Source organism: Dama dama, chromosome 33, assembly GCF_033118175.1.
Source record: "Dama dama isolate Ldn47 chromosome 33, ASM3311817v1, whole genome shotgun sequence".
NCBI lineage: Eukaryota > Metazoa > Chordata > Mammalia > Artiodactyla > Cervidae > Dama > Dama dama.
The window spans coordinates 76,954,233-76,981,285 of NC_083713.1; the positions used below are offsets into that span (position 1 = coordinate 76,954,233).

Sequence of the window (27,053 nt, forward strand, 5' to 3'; positions counted from 1 at the left end):
AATAGAATTTCAAGGTTCAATCACTGAACACATTTTTTTTCAAAAACAATTTTTAAAATTATAGAATAATTAATTTACAGTGTTGTGTTAGTTACAAGTGTACAGCAAAAATATGTACACATATATTCTTTTCCAAATTCTTTTTCATTGTAGGCTATTGTAAGACATTGAATGCAGTTCTCTGTGCTATGCAGTAGGTCCTTGTATTTATCTATTTTATATATAGTAGTGTGCATATATTAATTCCAAACTCCCATATGTGCTCCCCACCCACCTATCCCTTTTGGTAACCTTATGTTTGTTTTCTGTGTCTGAGTCTATTTCTGTTTCATAAATAAACTCATTTATCTCATTGTTTAGATTCCACATATAAGTAACATCATATGGTGTTTGTCAAACACTGAAGTTATTCAAGAAAATGTATTGTGTCACTACCTTTGCCACGCCGATCCTCTTTGTCTGATATCAGGCTTTAACATTTATTGTGGGACCTTGGACAAGTTACTGCACATCTCCAAACCTTCATTTCACTTACATGTGGCATGAGAATTACATGGTTCTCATTTTATAAAGTTGTGATGTGATCATCACCACACAACTGTTTATCTAACGTGAGCAGAGCAAAGACAGGCGCATAATTGATGTGTTAGGAGTGTTGGCAGTTACACAAGCAGATGCAGTGCCCGGCAGGCTGAGAATGAGAGCTGAGGCCGGGTGTGAATCCTAGCTGCATCACTTTTTGGCTGTTCCTTTGTATCGTTTAGTCTCATTTGTCTCCATTTTCTCACCTTTGAAATGGGCATAATAACACAGAAAATGAAGTGCTATGAGGCACGTAAAGCAGCACTTGGCACTTAGTAAGCAGCCCTTTCATAATGAATGCCATAGAAGTTGCCCTTGCTTTATACAATATGGCAGAGCCGAAAAAGTGACCACACAAATTGAAACTGGGAAAAAACGTCTTAATGTCATGAGAACATAGTACCCTGTAATCTGAAATATCAGACACACTGAGAGTTAGGGTATTTCACAGGCTTGCCAACAAAAACCCTCAAGAAGCATACGGGAAGTGTTTGCCTTCTAGCTGTGTGGCTGAATATGGAGGGAGCGTCTTTTCTCTGCCTTGGTGAGCTGTCATAGCGCTTTTTAAGTTTGGATCAGCTTCTGACAGCTCATCCTTTGTGTTTTCAATGTCATGAGATGTCTTCGAGAGCTCCTTTGATGTGAAGTTTTCTGCTGGCATCACTTCCTCTGGGACACTGTCATTCTGTTTGTCATGAACCACCTCATTTATATCGATTCCCATCACCTTCGCTAATTTCCTGTGGCTGCAGATCTGCCGTCTTTCAAACACTGTCAGTGTCAGCATTTCCATGGTCAGCTCTTCTATAAATCCTTTACATTTACATTTCACTTACGGTGTTCTCATTTTCTGTTTCTTTGCCATAAAATCATCTTGTTGACCAATTCCCTCTTTTGGTTATCTATTTTTTTTTGTAAAATGTCACATGGATTTATTACTGAGATACAAAGAAGCAACACAATTATGCACTTTGCTGTCTGTGTATTATCTAAGTAAGCGGTGGCACAGTGGCCAAGTCACCTGCAGACTTTGAAAGAAATAATGTGATTGGTTACTAATCTTGATGTGTATATGTATTTATATATTAATTTGTGGGCTGAAGATCTAGCAGCAGAATTTGAACTTTATGCAATTACTCATGCTTAAATTATAGTCACTGAAACTTAAATCATGTTGTTGAACGACTGCTGTTATTTAAATCATGGTAACTGAAATTCATGCATTATAGGCCTGGACAAAGTGGATACTGTTTACAATGGCTAACATTATTAAATAGCAATATTTAAATAAGAAAATTACTATTGTCTTATAGCCACTAAAATGTTAATATCTGAACATGTTTTGAATGTAAAGTGTAGAACCATTTTAGCATTCTCAGAGTGTTCTTATGTTTATTGTTTTCCTATTGGTACATTAACAAACTTAAAGACAATGTAAAGTTATCTTATAATCTTGAGGGTAGAAGTCTTAAGTGGGATTTGTGAGGCTACAATTCAGGCGTCAGCAGAGCTGTGCTATTTTTGGAGGCATCGAGGGAGAAGCGGTTTCCTTTCTGTTTCTTGCATACAGTGGCTACTTGCACTCTTTGGCTTGTAGCCCCTTCCTCAAATTGCTAGAATCTCTTACTGTTGTCATCATATCTCCTACTTCTGGCTGGCTTTCTTGCCTGCATTTTAATATGGATCCTTGTGATCATATTGAGTATAATGTAGCTCATGCTAATCATATTAGCAAAATCTCCTTTGCCAGGTAAAGTAAAATATTCACTTGTTCTGGAAATTAGGACATGGACATGTTTGGAGAGAGAGAGCTTATTCTCTGCCACACCGTGTGTCTTGTAAACCAAATGTCGGGGCATACACAATGACCAATTTTACTTATAAGGAATCTGAGGCTTAGAGAGATCAAGGGGCTGCTTTATGAGCATCATGTTAGAAGTCTTTGAATAGTTATTTTCATTTAATTTAAAAGTTACCAATTATATGTTGGATAATAATCTATACACACAAAGACAAATATGCCTTCTCTCCTCCTCCAGGCCTGGGAGCAGAACAGAAAGGTTAGTTTCCCAGAAAGATCAGCTGCCAGGCAAGGACCCGTCGCTGCTATACATACAGAACTGCTAGGACTTGGAGTTCAAGACTGTCCCTGCCCCTGTACCTAATGTGCTGCTTTCCCCACCTTCAAATCCGCACCTTATCCCATGAGATTTGAGAACGGCCCCTCCTCAAAGAAGTTTTCTGTACCCACCGTATTCTGATTTATCTGTATTTGTTGACTGTCTAAAATGACAAGATGAGCCATTTTGTAAAGATAGACAAGTTGGGGGTTTGAGTGTTAAGCTCTGCTCTGTGATTCAAAGGTAAGTATGCACATAAGGAAAAATAAATAATGGAAGTGCTATGAATTTCCACTACAGTAACTTTGAATTTCTCTGATATTATTTTCCTCATGTGCATAGCGGGTATAATGCCACACTGCTGTCTTTTCCAAGTCTTAAAGCTAGTGTGTGCCCTTCGCCTGATACTTCACCACTTAATCTATGATGCTCAGTAATCAATATCTCCTATTATATTTATGGGACAGTACTTCAAAAGTCTTTCCGAGTGATATATAATATTGTCAAGTAGTATGAGGCCTGTGATACAGATAAGTATGGGAATAGATGATAATTGGCACCACACACACATACAAAGAGTAGCGCTAAATATAATTATCGCCAGCAGGGACATTTTTGCCTATGGCCGATCTCCATTCAATTCCTAGAGAATAGTGCATTTTCTTCTCATACAGGGCAGCCAAATTTTGGTCATTCAACCTAGACATGGGGATTTTTGCAAAGGTCAATATATGACTCATCAAAAATAACTTTTTAAAACTGAATCTGTGTATGGAGGGAGGTGGATACACACAGTTTAAAAGGTAGTTATTTTTGAATGCCTCTCTTCCTTTCTTTCCTTGCCTCTCTTTCTCCCTCCTTCCCTCCCTCCTCCCTTCCCTCCTCCCTTCCTTTATCCCTTCTTTCCTTCCAGAGTTTGGCTTGTATGTATGCAGCTGACAGTTTGATTGCCTACCAAGCATCCATTTTGACTTATTTTTCCCTTTCTAACTCAGTTCCAATTTTATTTAAACATTTATGCTCCTTGAAGAATTCATGTGCTCCAGGAAAGGGTGTCAACATCTGCAATCCCCGAAGATTCCTCCTCACTGGTCTGAGCCAGTGGTTCTCAAAGTTTGGTCTAGTGGTCACTGGGAGGGTAGGATCCTGAGGCCCTTTCAGGAAACCCACAAAGTCAAAGTTATCTTCATTTTGATAATCAATATTAATTAACTTTGTCACTCTTGTCTCTTACACGCACAGAATGGAGTTTCTCAGAGGCTCCAGGATATGGAATGATATCACCACTTGGTCAACTAGTGGCATATGTGCTATGGCTTCTTTTTAAATGTTTTTAGTTTTTAATTTTTAACACAATGGATATTGACGTATACAAAACAAATATAGATATCCAAAATCCTCTGGAAACTGAAAACAGGTCTTGAAAACCACTGATCTAAGCAAATGATTATGGTCCCTCTCTGTTGCCAGTGATTGGAGTAGCACACACCTGGAACACAGTGTGGCCAATTAGAAGCCTGAAGGGTTGCTGTGTGTATGTGGTTCTGAGAAAGGATTCTCCATTCTCAAAAAGAAAAAAAAAAACAAAAAACAAAATTGAAGCAGCTTTTGTTTGTGTATTTATGTACTGCTTCTGGACATCATTGCATCTAGATATGATACCTGGAACTGCACAACCCCTGGTTCTAGCCACACAGGAGAGCCCGGGAACTCCGTGCTTGGAGCTCGCCTTGTCTCTAAACTTATTATTATTTGAGACAGCTTCCCTGTAATGTTTAAGTCTCTGCAAATTGGATTTTCTGTGACCTCCAGCAGAAAGTCTCCTCACAAAATATACATTATGCCTACCTCTGTAAACAAACGAAAAAAAAAAGAAATAGCATCAGATCTCTGGAGGTGCTCAGTGTGGCTTGCACTCTTCTGGCACTTTTAACTTCACAGATAGCAATTCCATAACAGAGCAGAATATATTTCTATAAGTTATGTTTGGACTCTGTTAAAAGACTCTCTTTTGGGACATGTAGGGTTCTAGTTTTGCTCATTTCCTTTAACAGAGTAAACAACAGAGATATGAATCAGGACATGTGAATTGTCTGGTTCTGGGGCCACATCAAATAAATAATCAACATCTGAAGATGATATTTTTTTTTAAATTTTCCAGTTCCAAATGAATGAGTTTTTATGTCAACTTGAGCATTCCAGTCTTAAACTCAGAAAAGTGATTTTTCTGTAGAAAATAAGCAAAATTGGTATTGGGTGTGATATCTAGAAGTTTAAAATTTGGATATATTGCTAAAGTCTTACTTATCCAGGACTGACTGCCATATATCCATAGAGATGCCTTTAGGTAATGCATGCAACTAAGGAACCCAATTAAAAAAGCGAAAAATGTAATTTAGCTTGTGAGATGTTCACTGGAGATAATGAATTCTCAAATGGCAGACTTTTTGTTGACTGAATCACCTTGGTTATTTTTATGTTTCTTATATTAGCATCTATCATCTATTTATCTTCTGTCTATTTATCTATAGGTATATATTTTTACTTAAAGAAAAGTAATGCAATACCTATTGTATGCCAGGTCCTGTACAATTCAGACTCATTTAATCATCCAAAAGATGATTAGAAACCTCTATGCCCAAAATAATATGTTAGTATATAGCATCTCTGACTCAATGGACATAAATTTGAGCAAACTCTGGGAAATAGTGAAGGTCAGGGAGGACTGGCGTGCTGCAGTCCATGGGGTCACAGTCAGACATGATTTGGTGACTGAAGAGCCACAACACGTAGTTAGCAGTAAACAAATAAGGACATTTTCATCATAAAATAGATGGTCTGGAGTGGTACCTAACAGGTGAAGCAATGTTATACACGTACACACATACACAAAATTGCAAAGTTTGATGCAATTAATTAGAAAGGAAATCAGCTGTTTTCAAATGTGCTGGAGATTGAGAATTGCAGAAGGAGTATGTGCCGCTTAGTTGGGTGTTTAAGTATGTCTTTGCTGAGAAAGGGGCTTTCAGTCTGGTACCCAAAGGTAAGGAGTCTGTCGTGTAACATTTGGAGGTGTCTCCTTGGCAGTGGGGTCATGAAGAAAATAAACACTGGGATGTGTAGCAATCCAATTTACATGGTCACTCAGGTTCCCTAAAAGCAGTTTATTTAATTTTAGATAACAAAATACTGAGAATCATGAAAAGAAATATTTGATGAGTACCCTTGGAAGAGCTGTGAGAGAATTCCACATAATGTGTTGTGAGTGTGATTATAAAAGTAAATAAACAAAATGTTTATAAGTGATCAGAATAAAGAAGTTTGAACTATATCTAAATATCACTGATCAGGTTGCATTATTGTTGATATTTGGAAACATTTATTTCTTAATTATTCATTCATTTTTCAGTTTACGAAACACTGTGTCTTAGATGTGGTGTCCTAATTGGGTGAAGAGAAAAGGACAGTTTACCCAAAAGCAAGAAAGTTGCCGATCTAGTTGGAAAACAGACTTGTAAACATAATGGTGGAATAAAAAAGTGTTATAGAAGTGAGCAATTGCCTTGGGAACATGGAGAAGGACTTACTTAACTCGACTTGGTCCCTCCCTGTCTTTTCAGCATCATCTTTTGTCTTATTTTAAGGCAGAGTTAACTTAATTTTTTAACGTTTGAAATGTGATGGTCTTTCTCACTCTAGACTTTGTACAGGCTTTGCTTGTATCTGGAGCACTCTGCCTACCTTTTCATGTATGCTTATTGATTATTTGTCACCTAGTATATTTATTCCAAGCCATCTTTTCTAAAGTACTGTTTCTCAAAATGTGGTTCATGAACCATCTGTATCATAATTGTCTAGGAATGTACTTTAAAAATGCAAATTATTTTGTACCTCCACACCAGACCTACTGAATGAGTGGAGATCTAAAGATAGACATTTTCATACATATCCCTGGAACTTTATTTTACAAACTAAATTTGATCCCTGCTGCCCTAGATTGTGTCAGGAGTCTCGTCCGTACTCCCAGAGCCACAAGCATCTCTCCCTCCATAAGACTTTTGCCTGAAATCATTGCTAAAATCATGCAATTAATCCTCCAAAGTGACTGAAAACTTATAGAGATAAGGAAAATGTCCTCTAGCTGACAATTGTAAGCTGACAATTGTCTCAGAAGGAGCATGGTTCTCATAGGTGGCTAATAAATAGATATAGGTCTTAAAAAGAAGGAGTGGATATCACCCAGGTAGTTAAGGGACAGAGGAGCCTTACAGGCAGAGAAAGCGTGTGCTACTATTCGGGGAAGAAGGAAACGTTCAGTTCTGTGTAGCACAGATGGGGCTGGATGGGTGCACGGGATTTAGCTGATGAATGTTTCTAAGTTATGCTTTGGAGCTGAGGTTTCTTTTCACTTTATCAACAATCAATGAAACCTATAAATCCCACTCCTGGGCGTATATCCAGAGAAAGCTATAATTCAAAAAGACACATGAACCCCAATGTTCATTGCAATACCATTCACAATGGCCAGGACATGGAAGAAACCTAAATGTCCATCAACAGAGGAATGGATAAAGATGTGGTACATTTATACAATGGAATATTCAGTTCAGTTCAGTTCAGTTGCTCAGTAGTGTCCAACTCTTTGCGACCCCATGAATAGCAGCACGCCAGGCCTCACTGTCCATCACCAACTTCCAGAGTTTACTCAAACTCATGTCCATTGAGTCGGTGATGCCATCCAGCCATCTCATCCTCTGTCGTCCCCTTCTCCTCCTGCCCTCAATCCCTCCCAGCATCAGGGTCTTTTCAAATGAATCAGCTTTTTGCATCAAGTGGCCAAAGTATTGGAGTTTCAGCTTCAACATCCATCCTTCCAATGAACACCCAGGAGTGGTCTCCTTCAGGATGGACTGGTTGGATCTCCTTGCAGTCCAAGGGACTCTCAAGAGTCTTCTCCAACACCAGAGTTCAAAAGCATCAATTCTTCTGCACTCAGCTTTCTTGATAGTCCAACTCTTACATCCATACATGACCATTGGAAAAACCACAGGCTTGACTAGACGGACCTTTGTTGACAAAGCAATGTCTCTGCTTTTTAATATGCTGTTCAGGTTGGTCATAACTTTCCTTCCAAGGAGTAAGCGTCTTTTAATTTCACGGCTGCAATATTACCCAGTCATAAAAAGGAATAAAATTGTGCCATTTGTAGAGTTATAGATGAACCTAGAGACTGCCAATATAGATTGAAGTAAGTCATAAATAGAAAAAAAAAAATCAATTGTAATGCATATATGTGGAATCTATAAAAATGGTATAAATGAACTTATTTTCAAAGCAGAAATAGAGACATAGGCATAGACAAGAAAAGGTGTGGGCACTAAGGAGGAAAGGGGATGGGATGCGTTGGGGGAAAGGACCTGACATAGATACCGTAGGTGTAAATCAGACAACCGCTGAGAACCTGGTGTGCGGCACAGGGGCCCCCCCAGAGCTCTGCCATGGCCCAGATGAGGATCCGTCCAGAAAACAAGGGGCGTATGTGCACATATCGCTGGTTCACTTCGCTGTGCCGCGGAAACTAACAACATTGTGGAGCAACTTACGTTACACTAAAAGCTAATTTTAAAATCCTACATAAATGTATTAAATATGGCATGACAGAAAGAAATGAGGACAGACTATAAAAGACCTAGATATCAGATCTGAATTGGCCATGAACTAGGTAACTTGCTTTAAACAATAACTTGACCTTGTGTGTTAACATTCCTAACTGGTAATTGGGTATAATTATCTTACATTTTCTTATTACAAAAGGATGAATATTTATTAATACACAGACTGTATGAATGTACATTCCATGAAAAGCAAAAAAACCATTAAGTAAATGCCAAGTATTTTTTTTTTCCAATTATTTTTTTTAATACAGTTTGACGTTCCTCTTTCAGGATTAAAAGCTTTATCTGAGGGACATGGTTTTTAGACTCTGGATAATCTCTGATAGCTAAATTTTCAGACTGTTTCTTTCTTACCTGAAAGCCACTTTTTAGTACTCTTGAGGGAAAAACTCTTTACTTGTATATACTACTTACATTTTTCATTAACATCAGTTTCTTTCTTTATGTTTTGTGAAGGTACAGCATTTTAGCCTCATAAGCCCAGGTTGTGTGGGTCTGCATGACCTGTATTTTGACACTTCATGATTCAAATGTCTTCTATGGCTTTTGACATATAGCAAATGCCATGGTACATCCTATGGCAATGTCTGTTTTTAGCAAATTGCTGTTTTGTTTTTTTTTTAATATCCAGAAAAATACCCCAAAAACAAAACAAACAAACAAAAAAACACCTTCCTGGTTTAACTCTACCACTCTCTTAATGTCAAACAATTGTGACTCTACAAAGTGCTGCACTTTTGGGACTAAAATCGGTTCTGTGCTGTTTTCCTTGGCATCACAAAAATCCACTTGTTTCAACAGAGGGGCATAGATTTGCTTTGAAGAAAGGCATGCTTGCAAATTAATGTAGATAGTCAAATTTTTAGATGCTTAAAGAAGTTAGTCTATAATAACTTAACCAACTGAGTCATTCAAAGTTTTAGTACTACATTTATTAAGTCATGCATCAGTATGAAATGGAAATTTAGTCTTTACAGCAAGCACATAAGAATTTACACCTTAGTTTTCTCATGTAAATGCAGTATTACTTGGGCATGTTGAGGGTCATTGAATGCAGACAAAGTTTGGAACTCTTTGGATAAGTAGTAGGAATAATAATAATAAATGCATATAAAGGAACTGAGCTGGAATTCATACTTATTATATTTATTCCCATCACAATTAATGTGGTCACTACTATTTATCACTAATTTGCAGTGGAAAAAAAAAAAAAACTGAAGCTCAGAAATGAGAAAATACAAGTCATATGTTCAAGGGCGCAATTCATCAGCTCAGGCTACCTCCAACCGGTGCTATTTCCGCACACCATGCTGCTTCTACACTAGTATTTGAGGGCAGGGAGACAAACTCTAATAAGAATCAGAAACACTATTTCAGTGATATTTAAAGTGTGTTAGGAGGTAGAGACAAAGTCAGCTTCAAATTAGAAGTTTTGAAGATCTTTCTTTGTAAGATATTTATGGTTTTTCAAGGTGGTCGTATATCTTATATGAAGACAAACCTTTCAATTCTTGATTAGGTGGGGCTTTTATATATCAACAGGAAACCTTGGGAATAATGAGAAAGAAGAGTGGCATTTTCCCATGGTAGAGCCTTTCTTTGCAATCCCATTCTACCACTTCTGAGAAGCTGCCTTCACTGTGAAGTTTGTCTTCCATATTTGTTCTGTAGCTCAACCCACACAGTAGTCTCCTTGCCTAATTCCTTATAACTTGAATGTGACTGTAATCTACAAATTGAATAAAATGACTTAAGGATTGGATTATCTTTTTTAAAATTTTTATTTTAATTGGAGAGTAATTACAGTATTGTGATGGTTTCTGCCGTACATCTACGTGAGTCAACCATAGGTATACATATGTCCCTTCCCTCTTAAAACTCCCTCCTACCTCCTTCCCTTCCCACCCTTCTAGGCTGTCACAGAGCACCAGCTTTGGGTTCCCTGCATAATTCAGCAAATTCCCGCTGGCTCTCCATTACATGGGCTTCGCAAGTGGTGCTAATGGTAAAGATTCCACCTGCCAATGTAGGAGACATAAGAGACATGGGTTGAATCCCTGGGTCAGGAAGATCCCCTGGAGGAGTGCATGGCAACCCACTCCAGTATTCTTGCCTGAAGAATCCCATGGACAGAGGAGCCTGGCAGACTTCAGTCCATGGGGTCACAAAGAGTTGGACACAACTGAAGCAACTTAGCGTGCTCACAAACATCCATTTAAAATATAATAATATACATGTTTCAGTACTGCTCTCGCCCACCCTGCATTATCTTTCATATAACAAAGAGTTCAGAATGGCCTGTGATTTCCTTAGTTTTTGCAACCTATTTCTTCTTAACTAATTTATGTAAAGGTGTTTTACAAAAGTACTTAGGATATTTTTGGAAGGTTTTTAGGGTAAAAAACTCATAAAGAGTTTGGCATTTCAAGTCATAAAGACTTTGGTTTAAATCTCAACATTGCCACATGATCTCCTATATATATATTTTAACTCTAATAATTTCAGTTTTTTTCAGACTTGTTTAAAAAAATAAAAGAAATAATGAGACTACATCAAATATATATATATATATATATATATATGTATATTTATATGTGTGTATGTGTGTGTGTGTGTGTATACACTACCACATGGATGAATCTAGAGGGTATTATGCTAAGGGAAATAAATCAAAGACAAATACAATCTCACTTATATGTGACTTCAAAAAACCAAAACAAAGAAAACAATGGAAACATTCATATGGAGAAGAAACTGTTGGTGTCCAGAGGGATGGAAGTTAAGGGAGGGGTCAAAATAAGTGAATGGGTTTAAGATATACAAACCTTCAGTTATAAAATAAATGGACCATGGTGATAAGACATACAGTCAATGATATTGTAATAACTTTGTATGGGACAGATGGTTGCTGTCATGTGATCACTTTATAACATATGCAAATGTAAAATCACAATATAGTGCACCTAAATCTAACATAATGTTGTATGTATGTGCATACTAAGTTACTACAGTTGTGTCCAACTCTTTGCAACCCTATGAAGTGTAGCCTGCCAGGCTCCTTTGTCCATGGGATTCTCCAGGCAAGAATACTAAAGTGGGTTGCCTTGCCCTCCTCCAGGGGATCTTGCTGACCCAGGGATCGAGCCCGCTGCCTCCTGCATTGGCAGGTGCATTCTTGACCACTAGCACACCTGGGAAACCCATAATGCTTTATGTCAACCACTTTTCAAAAATTTTAAAAATATTGCATCATTATATAGTCAGCGCTCAATAAGTGTTGAATATTGAACAAATGCACTTTTGGCAAATAATTGCAAATAATTTAGCAAATAATTATTATCACATATTATTTAACAAGTTTGTAAGAAGTAAATACAATCTGGAATCATTCTAACTTTTTGTTGTTGTTGTTGCTTCTCCATATATATATAAGAATCTGAGAAATCATTATGTCAACTTCATACTAAGAGTATTTTATCCTATCAAGGACCCTTTGTTTTCTTTTTTTCTTTTTCATTTCAGAAACCTCTCAAGGTTTTGCATGCTTTTCATATATCTAGAATAAATAAACTTTCCTAGAGATAAGATTTCATCCAAAATATTTCTTCCTTTGAAGAGAGGTAGTCACTTTCTGGCATGTCCCCTGATTTATCCACGTGCTACTTCTTTTACCTAGAACTTGGGTTCAAGGTAGTCACAGTAACAATAGCCTTCAAATATAGGCACCAATATAGGCTTCTTCTTAACTGAGTTCTAGGCATGAGATGTAGCAGCTTTGACTTAGAGCATTAGCTACAATGACATGTCACTTTCCACTGCTTTGAAATTCTACAAAGCAAAAACCTCATGCCAGTTCATGCTTTCCATCTCTTGTCTTCTGCCTCTCTCTCTTTAAATTTCTATGATCTCTAACTACCCCTTAATAGCTACCAATCAATAACTAATGCATCTTCTGAATTACACTGAGTCCTGTGGTACTCAACAAATGGCATCTAGACTTAATTAAAGACTTTTGTTGTGTAAGACTGTTGAATGACAATGTTTGAGCAGTCTTTTATCCTCATAATCTCATTTTTAAAGCTTAGAATAAGAGGTAAACATATGTGATGCTTTCATGAGTAAGTAACAAATGTGTTCCACCCTGGAAGTATACTTATTGGAATATTTGAAAGAGAGCAGTTTCTTCCCCACCCTATGTTCTTTCACACTTGAAGAAGTGTCACTTCACATCTCTATTTTATTTTTATTATTATTACCTGGAGAGTTCTCAGAGAATCTCAGATGCAGCATGGCTGGAAGGATGGAGTGGTAAGAGGAATAATGACCCTCAAAGACAGCTGAATACTAATCCTCAGAACCTGTGACTATGTTAGGCTAACTGGCATAGAAGACTTAAGGTTTGCTAATAAGTTATCCTTAAAATAGGGATATGATGTGAAAGTCAGTTGGTTGTATCCAACACTTTGCAATCCCATGTACTGTAGCCTGCCAGGCTCCTCCGTCCATAGAATTCTCCAGTCAGGAATACTGGAGTGGGTTGCCATTCCCTTCTCCAGGGGATCTTCCTGACCCAGGGATTGAACCCAGGTCTCCCACACTGCAGGTGGATTCTTTACCGTCTGAGCCACCAGGGATGGCTCAGCTTGGTACAATCCCAAAGATCCTTAAAAGTGTAAGAAAGGTGCAAAAGAAGATCATTAGAATTAAATCTGACTTCGGATGAAAGATGCACAGACATGCAATGCTGTTGGCTTTGAAAATGTGGGTGGCTTATGGCAGTTAGAAAAGATAAACAGAGGTAGTCCTAAGATGGCAGAGGAATAGGACAGGGAGACCATGTTCTCCCCCACAAATTCATCAGAAGATCATTTCAGTGCTGAGCAACTTCCACAAAACAACTTCTGAATGCTGGTGGAGGACACCAGGCACCCAGAAAGGCAGCCCATTCTCTTCGAAAGAAGATAGGGCAAAATATAAAAGACAAAAAGAGAGACAAAAGAGTTAGTGATGGAGACCCATCCTGGGAGGGAGTTGTGAAGGAGGAGAAGTTTCCAAACAGTGGGGAACACTCTCACCAGTGGGTCTGTGGGGGCGTTTTAACAAACTCAGAGGGCAACGTAACGAGGAGGAAAAAAAAAAAAAAACAGCAAAAACAGAATATGTGCCTAACCATAATTCCCAACGGAGAAGTAGCCCAGATGCTCGTGTCCACCACCAGCAAGCAGGGGTTGAACAGGGAGGCACTGGTTGAATTGCTTAGGGTAAGGACCAGGCCTGAGTGCCCTGAAGACAACCTGAGGGAGTTAACATGAGATAGCAACCCAAACTGTGGGATTGCCAGAGAGAGATAAGAAAAAAGAGAGAGAGAGAGAGAACTTTCCTGTGAAAAGCTCTAACCTAAGGCACAGCCTGGCCTGCTCAGAGAACAAAGAGTTGAGTGAATACCAAAGGAGAGCTAGCCAGCTGCAAACAGCCCCCCCACACACACCAGAGGCAGAGAGGCAGGTGGGCGACAGCCAGAGCTGGAAGGCAAGGGGCAATCTCGGCCCCAGAGATGGCATCCTCCACCAAACTGTGAGCAGGGTCCCAGTTGCTAATCAAGTCTTCCTGGGATCCTGGATGGTTGACATCTGCCAGGAGGGTCGCAACCTGAGATCAGCTCCCTAGAGGAGACACATGGCACATCTGAGATGGTGCTCTCGTGGCCTACTGGAAAACTGAGGGCCTGGGAGCGGGGAGGCGATTAAGATGCACAGACTGCTTTGGTCTTCTTGACAGAGAGGAACCTGCAAACAGGAGTTGACGAAAAGAAGGATGTGGGGGACCCAAGTCTCTAGTGGAACAAGGGTGCTTTATTCATGGCAGCGTGTGCTTATATAATGTTATACAAGGACGCTTTAGGCAGAAATATAAAGTTGAGTAAAAAACACCAAAACCAGATGTATAACAGTAACTAAGGGAATAACAATAGTCATAGGTCCATAACAACAGTAACTAGGGGAATAACAGTCATCACAGGGCCAGAAGACAATCTTTGTATTGGAAATAGGAACATGACTAAGTAGTTTTACAGAAAAGTAAAAGGTTCCTGAAAGGAATCCATGTATGTGTTCTGCCTCATGACCTTAGTCCTGAGAACTGCATGCAGCTCTGCTCGTTTCTGTATTCCAGGAACTGATAAGGAACAGAGGGCCCTTGAGAAACAGAAAATGACATACAGGATTCCTTAAAATTAAATGTTCCCTGACAACAGACCACCTGGGACAGTGTGCTCACCAAGCACCTGGTTGCCTGAGCTGCTTGGACCTGGGAAGAGCACAAAACACATGCCCAGCCGAGTCTGTGCCTTTGTGGAGTGCCCGAGAACCTGAACTTGAACAGCGTAGACCTGGGAAGTGCACGAAACACAGGCCCACTTTGGACAGTTCCCCTGCAGAGCAACGTGGAGCCTGAGCAGTGTAGGCTGGGAAAGCACACACGCTGTGAGCTGGGGCAAACCCAGTGGGCCCAGACACTGGGAGCACTCCCCACCCACACCAGTCATATTTCTTTGCAGTGTTCCTCCCTTCCCACAGCACATCTGCACAAGTGAGCCTAAATAAGTGACCACCTTTGCCCCCTTGTGTCAGGGCAGAAATTAGACACTGAAGAGACCTGCAAACAGAGGAAGCCAAAATAAAGAAGAGGGAACCACGCTGGAAGTGACAGATGCAATAGATTAAAACCTGTAGTTAGCATTGACTAAGCATTGGAAGGAGCCTATAGACCTTGAGAAGAAGTATAAGCTGGAACTGAACTGACGCCACACTGCCCTCAACAGCTCCAGAGAAATGCCTAGATATATTTTTACTATTATCATTTTTAAATTCTTTTATTTTTAAGTTCTTTATTCCTCCTTTAATTTTCACTTTTATGACCTACTATTTATTACCTTGCAAAAAAGACCCTGTTTTAAAGCAAATTTCATATATATATATATATATATTTAATTTTTGTGATTGATTTTGTTTTGTACTTTTAATATTGTATTTTAACCTCTACTCTAGATTTTTAATCTTTGCTTTTTGGTTTTTGTTATCAATTTTGTACCTTTAAGAATCTAATCTTCAGTACCCATTTTTACTTAGGGGTGTGATTACTGGCTTGATTGCTCTCTCCTCTTTTGACTCTCTTTATTCTCCCCCAGTTCACCTCTATCTCCTCCCTTCCCCTTCTCTTCTCTACTTAACTTTGTGAATCTCTCTGGGTGTTCTGGGCTGTGGAGAACACTTAGGGAACTGATTACTGGCTCAACTGGTCTCTCCCTTTTTGACTCCCCATCTTCTCCTAGTCACCTGTCTCTCCCTCCTCCTTCTCTTCTCCATGTAAATCTGTGAACCTCTCTGGGTATCCCTCACTGTGGAGAATCTTTTCACCATTAACCTAGATGTTTTATCATCTGTGCTGTATGGATAGAGAAGTTTTGAGGCTACTGTAAGAATAAGACTGAAAGCCAGAGACAGGAGCCTGAAATTCAAAACTTGAGAACACCAGGAAACTCCTGACTCCACGGAACATTAATTGACAAGAGCTCCTCCAAAAGCCTCCATACCTCCACTGAAACCAAGCTCCACCCAAGAGCCAACAAGTCCCAGAGAAAGACATACCAAGTTAATTCTCCAGCAACACAGGAACACAGACCTAAGCATTAAAATACAGGCTGCCCAAAGTCACACCAAACCCACAGACTCCTCAAAACTCACTACTGGACACTTCACTGCACTCCAGAGAGAAGAGATCCAGCTCCACCCAACAGAACACAGATGCAAGCTTCCCTAACCAGGAACTGTTGGCAAGCCACTAGTCCAACCCCACCCACAGGAAGCAACTCCACAATAAAGAAGAACCACAAACTTCCAGCCTATAGAAAGCCCACCCCAAACACAGCAATCTAAACAAAAAGAGAAATATTCAGCAGGTAAAGAAACCTGATAAACACCCACCAAGCCAAACAAAAGAGGAGGAGATAGGGAGTCTATCTGATAAAGAATTCAGAATAATGATAGTAAAGATGATCCAACATCTTGAAAACAAAATGGAGTTACAGATAAATAGACTGGAGATGAGGATTGAGAAAATGCAAGAAATGTATAACAAAGACCTAGAAGAAATAAAAAAAGAGACAATCAATAATGAATAATGCATTAACTGATATTAAAAACACTCTAGAAGGAACCAACAATAGAATAATTGAGGCAGAAGATAGGATAAATGAGATGGAAGATAGAATGGTGGAAATAAATTAAGTAGAGAGGAAAAAAGAAAAAAAAATAAATAAAAGAAATGAGGACAACCTCAGAGACCTCTGGGACAATATCAAATGCCCCAATATTCGAATCATAGGAGTCCCAGAATAAAAAGACAGAAAAGCCATCAGAAAATATTTGAGGAGATAATAGTTGAAAACTTCCCTAAAATGGGGAAGGAGATAGTCACACAAGTCCAAGAAACTCAGAGAGTCCCAAACAGGATAAACCCAAGGTGAAACACCCCAAGACACATATTAATCAAATTAACAAAGATCAAACACAAAGAGCAAATATTAAAAGCAGCAAGGGAAAAGCAACAAATAACACACAAGGGGATTCCCATAAGGATAACAGCTGACCTTTCAACAGAAACTTTTCAGAGCAAAAGAGAATGGCAGGACATACTTAAAGTGATGAAAGAGAATAAGCTACAGCCCCGATTACTGTACCCAGCAAGGACCTCATTCAAATATGAAGGCAAAAACAAAAGCTTTACACAAGCAAAAGCTGAGAGCATTCAGCACCACCAAACCAGCTCTTCAACAAATGCTAAAGGATCTTCTCTAGACAGGAAACAAAGAAAAAGTTTATAAACTTGAACCCAAAACAACAAAGTAAATGGCAACAGGATCATACTTATTAATAATTACCTTGAATGTAAATGGGTTGAATGCCCAACCAAAAGACAAAGACTGCCTGAATGGATACAAAAATAAGACCCCTATATATGCTGTCTACAAGAGACCCACCTCAAAACAAGGGACACATACAGACTGAAAGTGAAGGGCTGGAAAAAGATATCTCACACAAATGGAGACCAAAAGAAAGCAGGAGTAGCAATACTCATATCAGATAAAATAGACTTTGAAATAAAGGCCGTGAAAAGAGGCAAAGAAGGACACTACATAGTGATCAAAGGATCAATCCAAGAAGAAGATATAACAATTATAAATATATGTGCACCCAACATAGAAGCACCACAGTATGTAAGGCAAATGCTAACAAGTATGAAAGGGGAAATTAACAGTAACACAATAGTAGTGGGAGATTTTAATACACCACTCACACCTATGGATGAACTAATCAGAAAATTAGCAAGGAAACACAAACTTTAAATGATACGATGGGCCAGTTAGATCTAATTGATATCTATAGGACATTTCACCCCCAAACAGTGAATTTCACCTTTTTCTCAAGTGCACATGGAATATTCCTCAAGATAGATCACATCATGGGCCATAAATCTAGCCTTGGTAAATTCAAAACATTTGGAATTATTTCAAACATCTTTTCTGATAACAATGTGGTAAGATTAGATGTCAACTAGAGGGGAAAATAAAAACTATTAAAAATACAAACATATGGAGGTTAAACAACACGTTTCTGAATAACCAACAAATCACAGAAAAATCAAAATATGCATATAAATGAATGAAAATGAAGATAAAACAACCCAAAACCTATGGGATTCAGCAAAAGCAGTGCTAAGGGGAAGGTTCATAGCAATACAAGCTTACCTCAAGAAACAAGAGAAAAATCAAATAAACTAACTTTACACCTAAAGCAACTAGAAAAAGAACAGATGAAGAACCCCAGGGTTACCAGAAGGAAATAAACCATAAAAATTAGGGCAGAAATAAATGAAAAAGAAACAAAGGAGACTATAGCAAAAATCAACAAAACTAAAAGCAGGTTCTTTGAGAAGATAAGTAAAATAGACAAACCATTAGCCAGACTATTCAAGAAAAAAAGGCAGAAGAATCAAATCAACAAAGTTAGAAATGAAAATGGAAAAATCACAACAGACAACACGGAAATACAAAGGATCATAAGAGACTACTATCAGCAACTATATGCCAACAAAATGGACAACTTGGAAGAAATGGACAAAGTCTTAGAAAAGTATAACCTTCTAAAACTGAACCAGGAAGAAATAGAAACTCTTAACAGACCCATCACAAGCACTGAAATTGGAACTGTAATAAAAAATTATCTAACAAACAAAAGCCCAGGACCAGATGGCTTCACAGGTGAATTCTACCAAAAATTCAGAGAAGAGCTAACACCTATCCTACTCAAACTCTTCCAGAAAATTGCAGAAGAAGATAAACTGCCAAACTCATTCTATGAGGCCACCATCACCCTAATACCAAAACCAGACAAAGATGTCACAAAAAAAGAAAACTACAGGCCAATATCACTGATGAACATAGATGCAAAAATCCTTAACAAAATTCTAGCAAACAGAATCCAACAACATATTAAAAAGATCATACATCTTGACCAAGTGGGCTTTATCCCAGGGACACAAGGATTCTTCAGTATTTGCAAATCAATCAATGTGATACACCACATTAACAAATTGAAAGATAAAATCCATATGATTATCTCAATAGATGCAGGGAAACCCTTTGACAAAATTCAACATCCATTTATGATAAAAACCCTCCAGAAAGTAGGCATACAAGGAACACACCTCAACATAATAAAAGATATATATGACAAACCCACAGCAAACATTTTCCTCAATGGTGGAAAATTGAAAGCATTTCCCCTAATGTCAGGAACAAGACAGGGTGCCCACTCTTACCACTACTATTCAACATGGTTTTGGAAGTTTTGGCCACAGCAATCAGAGCAGAAAAAGAAATAAAAGGAATCCTGATTGGAAAAGAAGAAGTAAAACTCTCACTGTTTGCAAATGATATGATCCTCTATGTAAAGATGATATGATCCTCTACAAAATCCTAAAGACACCACCAGAAAATTACTAGAGCTAATCAATGACTAGAGTAAAGTTGCAGGGTAAAAAATTAACACATAAATCCCTTGCATTCCTTTACACTAACAATGAGGAAACAGAAAGAAAATTAAGGAAACAATTCCATTCACCATTGCAATGAAAAGAATAAAATATTTAGGAATAAATCTACCTAAAGAAACAAAAGACCTACATATATAAAACTATAAAACACTGATGAAAGAAATAAAAGATGACACAAATAGATGGAGAAATATTCCATGTTCATGGATTGGAAGAATCAATATAGTGAAAATGAGTATACCACCCAAAGCAATCTACAGATTTCAATGCAATCACTATCAACCTACCAATGGTATTTTTCAGAGAACTAGAACAAATAATTTCACCATTTGTATGGAAATACAAAAAACCTCGAATAGCCAAAGCAATCTTGAGACAGAAGAATGGAACTGGAGTAATCAACCTGCCTGACTTCAGGCTATACTACAAAGCTACAGTCATCAAGACAGCATAGTACTGGCACAAAGATGGAAACATAAATCAATGGAACAAAATAGAAAGCCCAGAGATAAATCCACGAACCTATGGACACCTTATCTTTGACAAAGGAGGCAAGAAAATACATGGGAGAAAAGACAATCTCTCTAACAAGTGGTGCTGGGAAAACTGGCCAACCACTTGTAGAAGAATGAAACTAGAACACTTTCTAACACCATACACAAAAATAAACTCAAAATGAATTAAAGATCTAAATATAAGACCAGAAACTATAAAACTCCTAAAGGAAAACAGGCAAAACACGCTTTGACATAAATCTTAGCAGGATTCTTCATGATCCACCTCCCAGAGTAATGGAAATAAAAGCAAAAATAAACAAATGGGACATCATTAAATTTAAAAGGTTTTACACAATGAAGGAAACTATAAGCCAGATGAAAAGACAGCCTACAGAATGGGAGAGTTCAGTTGAGTTGCTCAGTCGTGTCTGACTCTTTGTGACCCCATGAACCACAGGACGCCAGGCCTCCCTGTCCATCACAAACTCCCGGAGTCCACCCAAACCCATGTCCATCGTGTTGATGATGCTATCCAGCCATCTCATCCTCTGTCATCCCCTTCTCCTCCTGCCCTCAATCTTTCCCAGCATCAGGGTTTTTCAAATGAGTCAGTTCTCTGCATCAAATGGCCTAAGTATTAGAGTTTCAGCTTCAATGTCAGTCCCTCCAATGAACATCCAGGACTGATCCCTTTTAGGATGGACTGGCTGGATCTCCTTGCAGTCCAAGGGACTCTCAAGAGTCTTCTCCAACATCACAGTTCAAAGCATCAGTTCTTCAGTTCTCAGCTTTCTTTATAGTCCAACTCTCAAATCCATACATGACCACTGGAAAAACCATAGCCTTGACTAGATGGACCTTTGTTGGCAAAGTAATGTTTCTGCTTTTTAATATGCTGTCTAGGTTGGTCATAACTTTCCTTCCAAAGAGCAAGTGTCTTTTAATTTCATTGCTGCAATGACCATCTGCAGTGATTTTGGAGCCCAGAAAAATATGTCAGCCACTGTTTCCCCTGTTTCCCCATCTATTTGCCATGAAGTGATGGGACCAGATGCCATGATCTTAGTTTTCTGAATGTTGAGCTTTAAGCAAACTTTTTCACTCTCTTCTTTCAGAATGGGAAAAAATAATAGCAAATGAAGCCACTGACAAAGAATTAATCTAAAAAAAATATACAAGCAGTTCATGCAGCTCAATTCCAGAAAAATAAATGACCCAATCAAAAGATGGGTCAAAGAACTAAACAGACATTTCTCCAAAGAAGACATACAGATGGCTAACAAACACATGAAAAGATGCTCAACATCACTCATTATCAGAGAAACGCAAATCAAAACTACAATGAGGTACCATCTTACACTGGTCAGAATGGCTGCTATCAACGTCTACAAACAATAATGCTGGAGAGGGTATGGAGAAAAGGGAACCCTCTTACACTGTTGGTGGGAATGCAAACTAGTAGAGCCACTATGGAGAACAGTATAGAGATTCGTTAAAAAGCTTGAAATAAAACTGCTATATGACCCAGCAATCCCACTGCTGGGCATACGCACTGAGGAAACCAGAATTGAAAGAGACACGTGTACACACTGAGGAAGCCAGAATTGAAAGAGACACGTGTACCCCAATATTCATCATAGCACTATTTACAATAGCTAGGACATGGAGGCAATCTAAGAAGTCCATCAGCAGATGAATGGATAAGAAGGCTGTACACAAGATACACAATGCAATATTACTCAGCTATTAAAAAGAAAGTGTTTGAATCAGCTCTAATGAGGTGGATGAAACTGGAGCCTATTATACAGAGTGAAGTAAGTCAGAAAGAAAAACACCAATACAGTATATTAACATATATATATGGAATTTAGAAATATGGTAATATGGGAAACTGTATCAGACTTCTGCAGAGCTGTAAGACAAAGCATGTGTTGTTTTATGCTAAGTTGTTTAAATTTATGCTGCTGCTAATTTGTTACAATCTCTCTGCTCTTCTCCAGTAGCATATTGGGCACCTACTGACCTGGGGAGTTCATCTTTCGGTATCATAGCTTTATGAATTGTCATACTATTCATGGGGTTCTCAAGGCAAGAATGTTGAAGTGGTTTGCCATTCCCTTCTCCAGTGGACCACATTTGTCAGAACTCTCCACCATGACCCGTCCATCTTGGGTGGCCCTCCATGACATGGATCATAGTTTCATTGAGTCAGACAAGGCTTGTGATCCTTGTGATCAAATGCTTCAAGATGGTGGAGTAGAAGGACACACAGTCATTTTCTCCTGTGAGTGCCAGGGAGTCTCCAGTGGCAACAGACTGGTTCCATATTGGGAAAGGAGTATGTCAAGGCTGTATATTGTCACCCTGTTCATTTACCTTCTGTACAAGTACATCACGAGAAATGCCAGGCTGGATGAAGCACAAACTGGAATCAACATTGTGGGGAGAAATATCTGTGAACTCAGATAGGCAGATGACACCATCCTTATGGCAGAAAGTGAAGAGGAACTAAAGAGCCTCTTGATGAAGGTGAAAGGGGAGAGTGAAAAAGCTGGCTTAAAGCTCAGCATTCAAAAAACAGATGGCAAACAGATAGGGAAACAATGGAAACAGTGACAGACTTTATTTTCTTAGGCTCCAAAATCACTGCAGATGGTGACTGCAGCCATGAAATTAAAAGATGCTTGCTCCTTGGAAGAAAAGCTATGACCATCCTAGACAGCATATTAAAAAGCAGAGACATTACTTTGCCAGCAAAGGCCTGTCTAGTCAGAGCTATGGTTTTTCCAGTAGTCATGTATGAATGTGAAAATTGGACCATAAAGAAGGCTGAGTGCTGAAGAATTGATACTTTTGAACTGTGGTGTTGGAGAAGACTCTTGAGAGTCACTTGTACTGCAAGGAGATCAAACCAGTCCATCCTAAAGGAAATCAGTCCTGAATGTTCATTGGAGGGACTGATGCTGAAGCTGAAGCTCCAGTACTTGACCACCTGATGCAAAGCGCTGACTCATTAGAGAAGACCCTGATGCTGGGAAGGATTGAAGGAAGAAGGAGAAGGGGACGACAGAGGATGAGATGGTTGGATGGCATCACTGACTCAGTGAACATAAGTTTGAGAAAGCTCTGGGAGATGGCGAAGGACAGGGAAGCCTGGTGCTGCAGTCCATGGGGTAGCAAAGATTTGGCCATAACTGAGTGACTGAGCAACATCAACAATAATCTGTTACAACAGCCACATTAAATTAATACACGTAATTTCTTTTATTCTCCTGTAAGATAAGAGGTATGATAAATTAGTGAGGTTTACATGGGCATTCCTCAGGAAGGAATAATAAGGTCAAAAGTAGAAATAGCACTGTTAAGGGATATTAGTTTCTCATTTTCCTCTATATGTCCACTATATATCTTCCCTAAATGTGGCCAACAAAATGCTTGCTTGGTGTTCCCTGGAGGCACACTTTGACCACTTATGAATGGAAGTAAATTATAATTAATCTGATTGAGAGGAAAGTCCTTGTCTTCTTCCAGAAAATAAGCATATTATCATAATAAAATAACTATTTGAACCACCTAGTTCTATTGAAACTGTTATGCTTTAAAAGAGGGGGGAAAGTCCATCCTGCATTGTCGTTTCATGAAATTGCATCACAGAAATTTGTTCAAATTATCCTTATTAAAATAAAGAAGTGGCATACTGAGTAATATTACCACAAATCTTGAAGAAAATGAGACATTTGATCTTGCCATGATTCATAAATGATTGCCTCATTATCTTTTATAAAAACTCAAAGATGCTTTGGGAGACTGAGTGCTGTCATAGAAAATCCATGCTCACCAGTTAGTAATAAGGAACGGAACTAAGCATGTAAAAATCTTGAATAGATGGTCAGCCTATTAGTATATGAAAATGTGTTTGTGTATAGATATACAAGCTGCTGAAAACACAAGACATGACGCACTTCTGAGAGGATCACTTTGAACTTCCTGTCTCTCTGCCTCATTTCTCTTTTTTTCTTACTATCACTTTGAGTGAAGTGTGTAATGAGCATTGTAGTATGCTTGAATTAATCACCAGCATCCATAAATAAATTGTGATGGAGATAATGATCTAAATTCTGTAATATAAAACATCTGGAGTGTAGAAGAGATTTATTAAGTGTTCGTTACAGTTCATAAAATACATGAATGAAAATTTAGAAGTTTGAAACATTATCTCAAAGCAAGATAGCCCAAGCAATTTTCTGTGATATGTGGTAGATGTATTGACACTTATATTTCGGGTAAACTTTTGAGAAAGTAGATGAAGAGAGAGAAAGGACAGTCTCCTTTATTCAAAGAACAAAAAGTCACTTTCTGTAATTTCAGACATTACTTAGCACGGAGATGGAGCAGTTTTTTGTTTTTATTTGTTTTTTTAACTAATTGTTTTTCACATTGCAGAGACTCTTGGATTGGATGCTGAAGTTGCTAAAGCCAACGCCCTGGGTTTTGTTGGGTGTCTGGCCTCAGTCCAGTACAACCATATTACGCCACTGAAGGCAGCCCTGCGCCATTCTACCGCTGCACCTGTAACCATCCAAGGGGTCTTGACAGAATCCAGCTGTGCCTCTCTGATGGATTCGGATGTGAATGCCGTAACCACGGTGCATTCCTCATCAGGTGTGCAAGAAAATACTCTGAAACTTCTCTCACCAGTGCTACTTTGATGTCTTCAAGAAGCTTCCGGTCTAAAGGCTAACGTGAACCAGTTCCTTACCTTGTATGATTACAGGCAGTTAAGGATTATAACTGGTCTCTTCGGTTGATATTTAATATGTTTAAATAATCCGGTTTCTAATATAGAGCTTCTCAGGTGGCTCAGTGGTAAATAATTTCCCTGCCAAGCAGAAGACCTAGGTTCGATCCCTGGGTCAGGAAGATCCCCTGGAAAAGGAAATGGCTACCCATTCCAGTATCCTTGCCTGGAAAATCCTGTGGACAGAGGAGCCTGGCAGGCTACAGTCCACGAGTCGCAAAAAGAGTTGGACAGGACTTAGCTACCAAACAACAACTTCTAACATAATGAGTAGTTAGAAATGCATACATATATGTATGTGAGTGAGTGAGTGAAAGTCACTTAGTCATGCCTGACTCTTTGCGACCCCATGGACTATAAAGTCCATGGAATTCTCCCGGCCAGAATACTGGAGTGGGTAGCCTTTCCCTTCTCCAGGGGATCTTCCCAACCCAGGGATTGAACCCAGGTCTCCCACCTTGCAGGCAGATTCTTTACCAGCTGAGCCACAAGGGAAGTCCAAGAATACTGGAGTGGGTAACCTTTTCCTTCTCCAGCAGATCTTCTCAACCCAGGAATTGAACCAGGGCCTCCTTCATTGCAGGTGGATTATTTACCAACTGAGCTATCAGGGAAGCCCATATATGTGTGTAGGTATATTTATTTTTTCACTACTGTTTAAAGTGGCTACTGAGCTGAGAATTGAAGAGTTTAGAGGACAGGAAGGTAAGCTGGTCTTTGAACTAATAAAATTCATGTGATTAAAATCAACCTTCCTTAATAATAAGAAAGCCCCATGGTACTGTCATCCATACATCTTCTCTCACTTTACCACTCCCTGAAATACCTTTTCTAGCTTTCTTAGTCACCATCACCCTAGGTGTCTAGGAGTATTCTTAGGATTTAATTTAGTCAGGTATGCTCATCAATTGCCAAATAAGTTATGAATTATGAGCAAAGGAAGGGCAAAGAGTTTTTCTGCTGCCTGCTTATCACTGGTCTTGGTGTTTTCTTGGCAGATGTCAGGTATGTCCTAGAAAAATACATAAACGTGACACTTGTCTAGCCTTGATTTGTGTTCTGAATCTTCCAATGCTACACTATGAAACTTTGGTATCTGTGAAAATGGGAAAAACAATAATCATGTTGGAGTCATTTCCAGAGAATTAAATGATACAGCAGTACTAATGATAGGTGCTGTACGTCCTGGAAATTGTGTGTGCATCTTTGGGTACCTCTAGGACCATTAACCCCTTTTAATACCTTTGCAGGTTGTTGGTTTAAAATGTATGTAGTTCAGCGTCACCAGACTGATAAATGTCAGAGCAAGGGTTAGAACCCAGGTCTAGGTGCCTTCACACTTAATGCTCTTTTTTTAAAAGAAATACTATATACGTTAATGTACATCTAGTAAAACCCTCTGGTGAGGGTTTCCTGGGTGTGTTAATGCACAAATACTTTTGTTCTTTCCTGCCAATGAACTCAGAAATCGCTTGTAATTAAAGAAACCTCTGAAGCAGAGGCAAGTGTGATTGAGGGAAGAAGGCGTTGACATGTATAGAAACTGTCCAGCAAAGCAGAAGGGTAGGCTGAGAGGTAAGCACATCAAAAGTAGGCTGAGAGGTAGGCAGTAGACTAAAGCAGACATGAGTATAATACCCCCATCAATTTATTTAACCCCTTATACTACAGCTTATATAGAATCTAACAGAGTCATGCAAGTATGGGGTATAAGCAGAGTACTTCAAATACTCTGTTTTGTTTTTTTTCTGTATATGCTTGTTTGGGTTCCTTCCAAAATGCCAACTCCCAGCTCTCTGAGATCACCTGGTCTAACCCACAGGTGTATCATCTCAACTGCATATTACAGACCTCCTGCTAGGACTTTGAGTGTCTTTTACTCCTTTCAGATCTTTTTGGGAAGACAGATGAGCGGGAACCACTCACCAACGCAGTGCGAAGTGACTCAGCCGTCATTGGAGGTAAACCATGCTTTGTGGCTGAAAGCAGAACAGACATAAGTGATTCTGTGCTCTGGAGGAATTATCTGAATTCTTCCTCAGTTGTGGCCATCCAGCACCCAGAGCCCTGCATGATCTGCAAGAATGTGAGCCTTTTCATGAATAGTCATAATGCTTTGATGATCAAAGACACCCTCTCCCCAGGCCAGGTACTAGCAGACACCATCCCCCCAGTCCAGGTACTAGCAGCTCCGTGGAGTCTTCCTTCCCCTCAACCACCAGGCAGCTGAGCACAGTCAACAGCTGGATAATTTACCTCCAGACAGGCA

General features: G+C 39.0%; 1 protein-coding gene across 2 annotated transcripts in view; it reads left to right on the forward strand.

The window, feature by feature from the left end:
• The window catches only part of CNTNAP5 (contactin associated protein family member 5), a 984,962-nt gene that overhangs the window by 955,020 nt on the left and 2,889 nt on the right, over positions 1-27,053 (forward strand). For both annotated transcript variants that reach the window (XM_061135035.1, XM_061135036.1), the window contains exons 22-23: positions 24,430-24,648; positions 26,674-26,745. In XM_061135035.1, the coding sequence (XP_060991018.1) occupies positions 24,430-24,648; positions 26,674-26,745 (291 nt within the window). The remainder of the gene's footprint in view (positions 1-24,429; positions 24,649-26,673; positions 26,746-27,053) is intronic.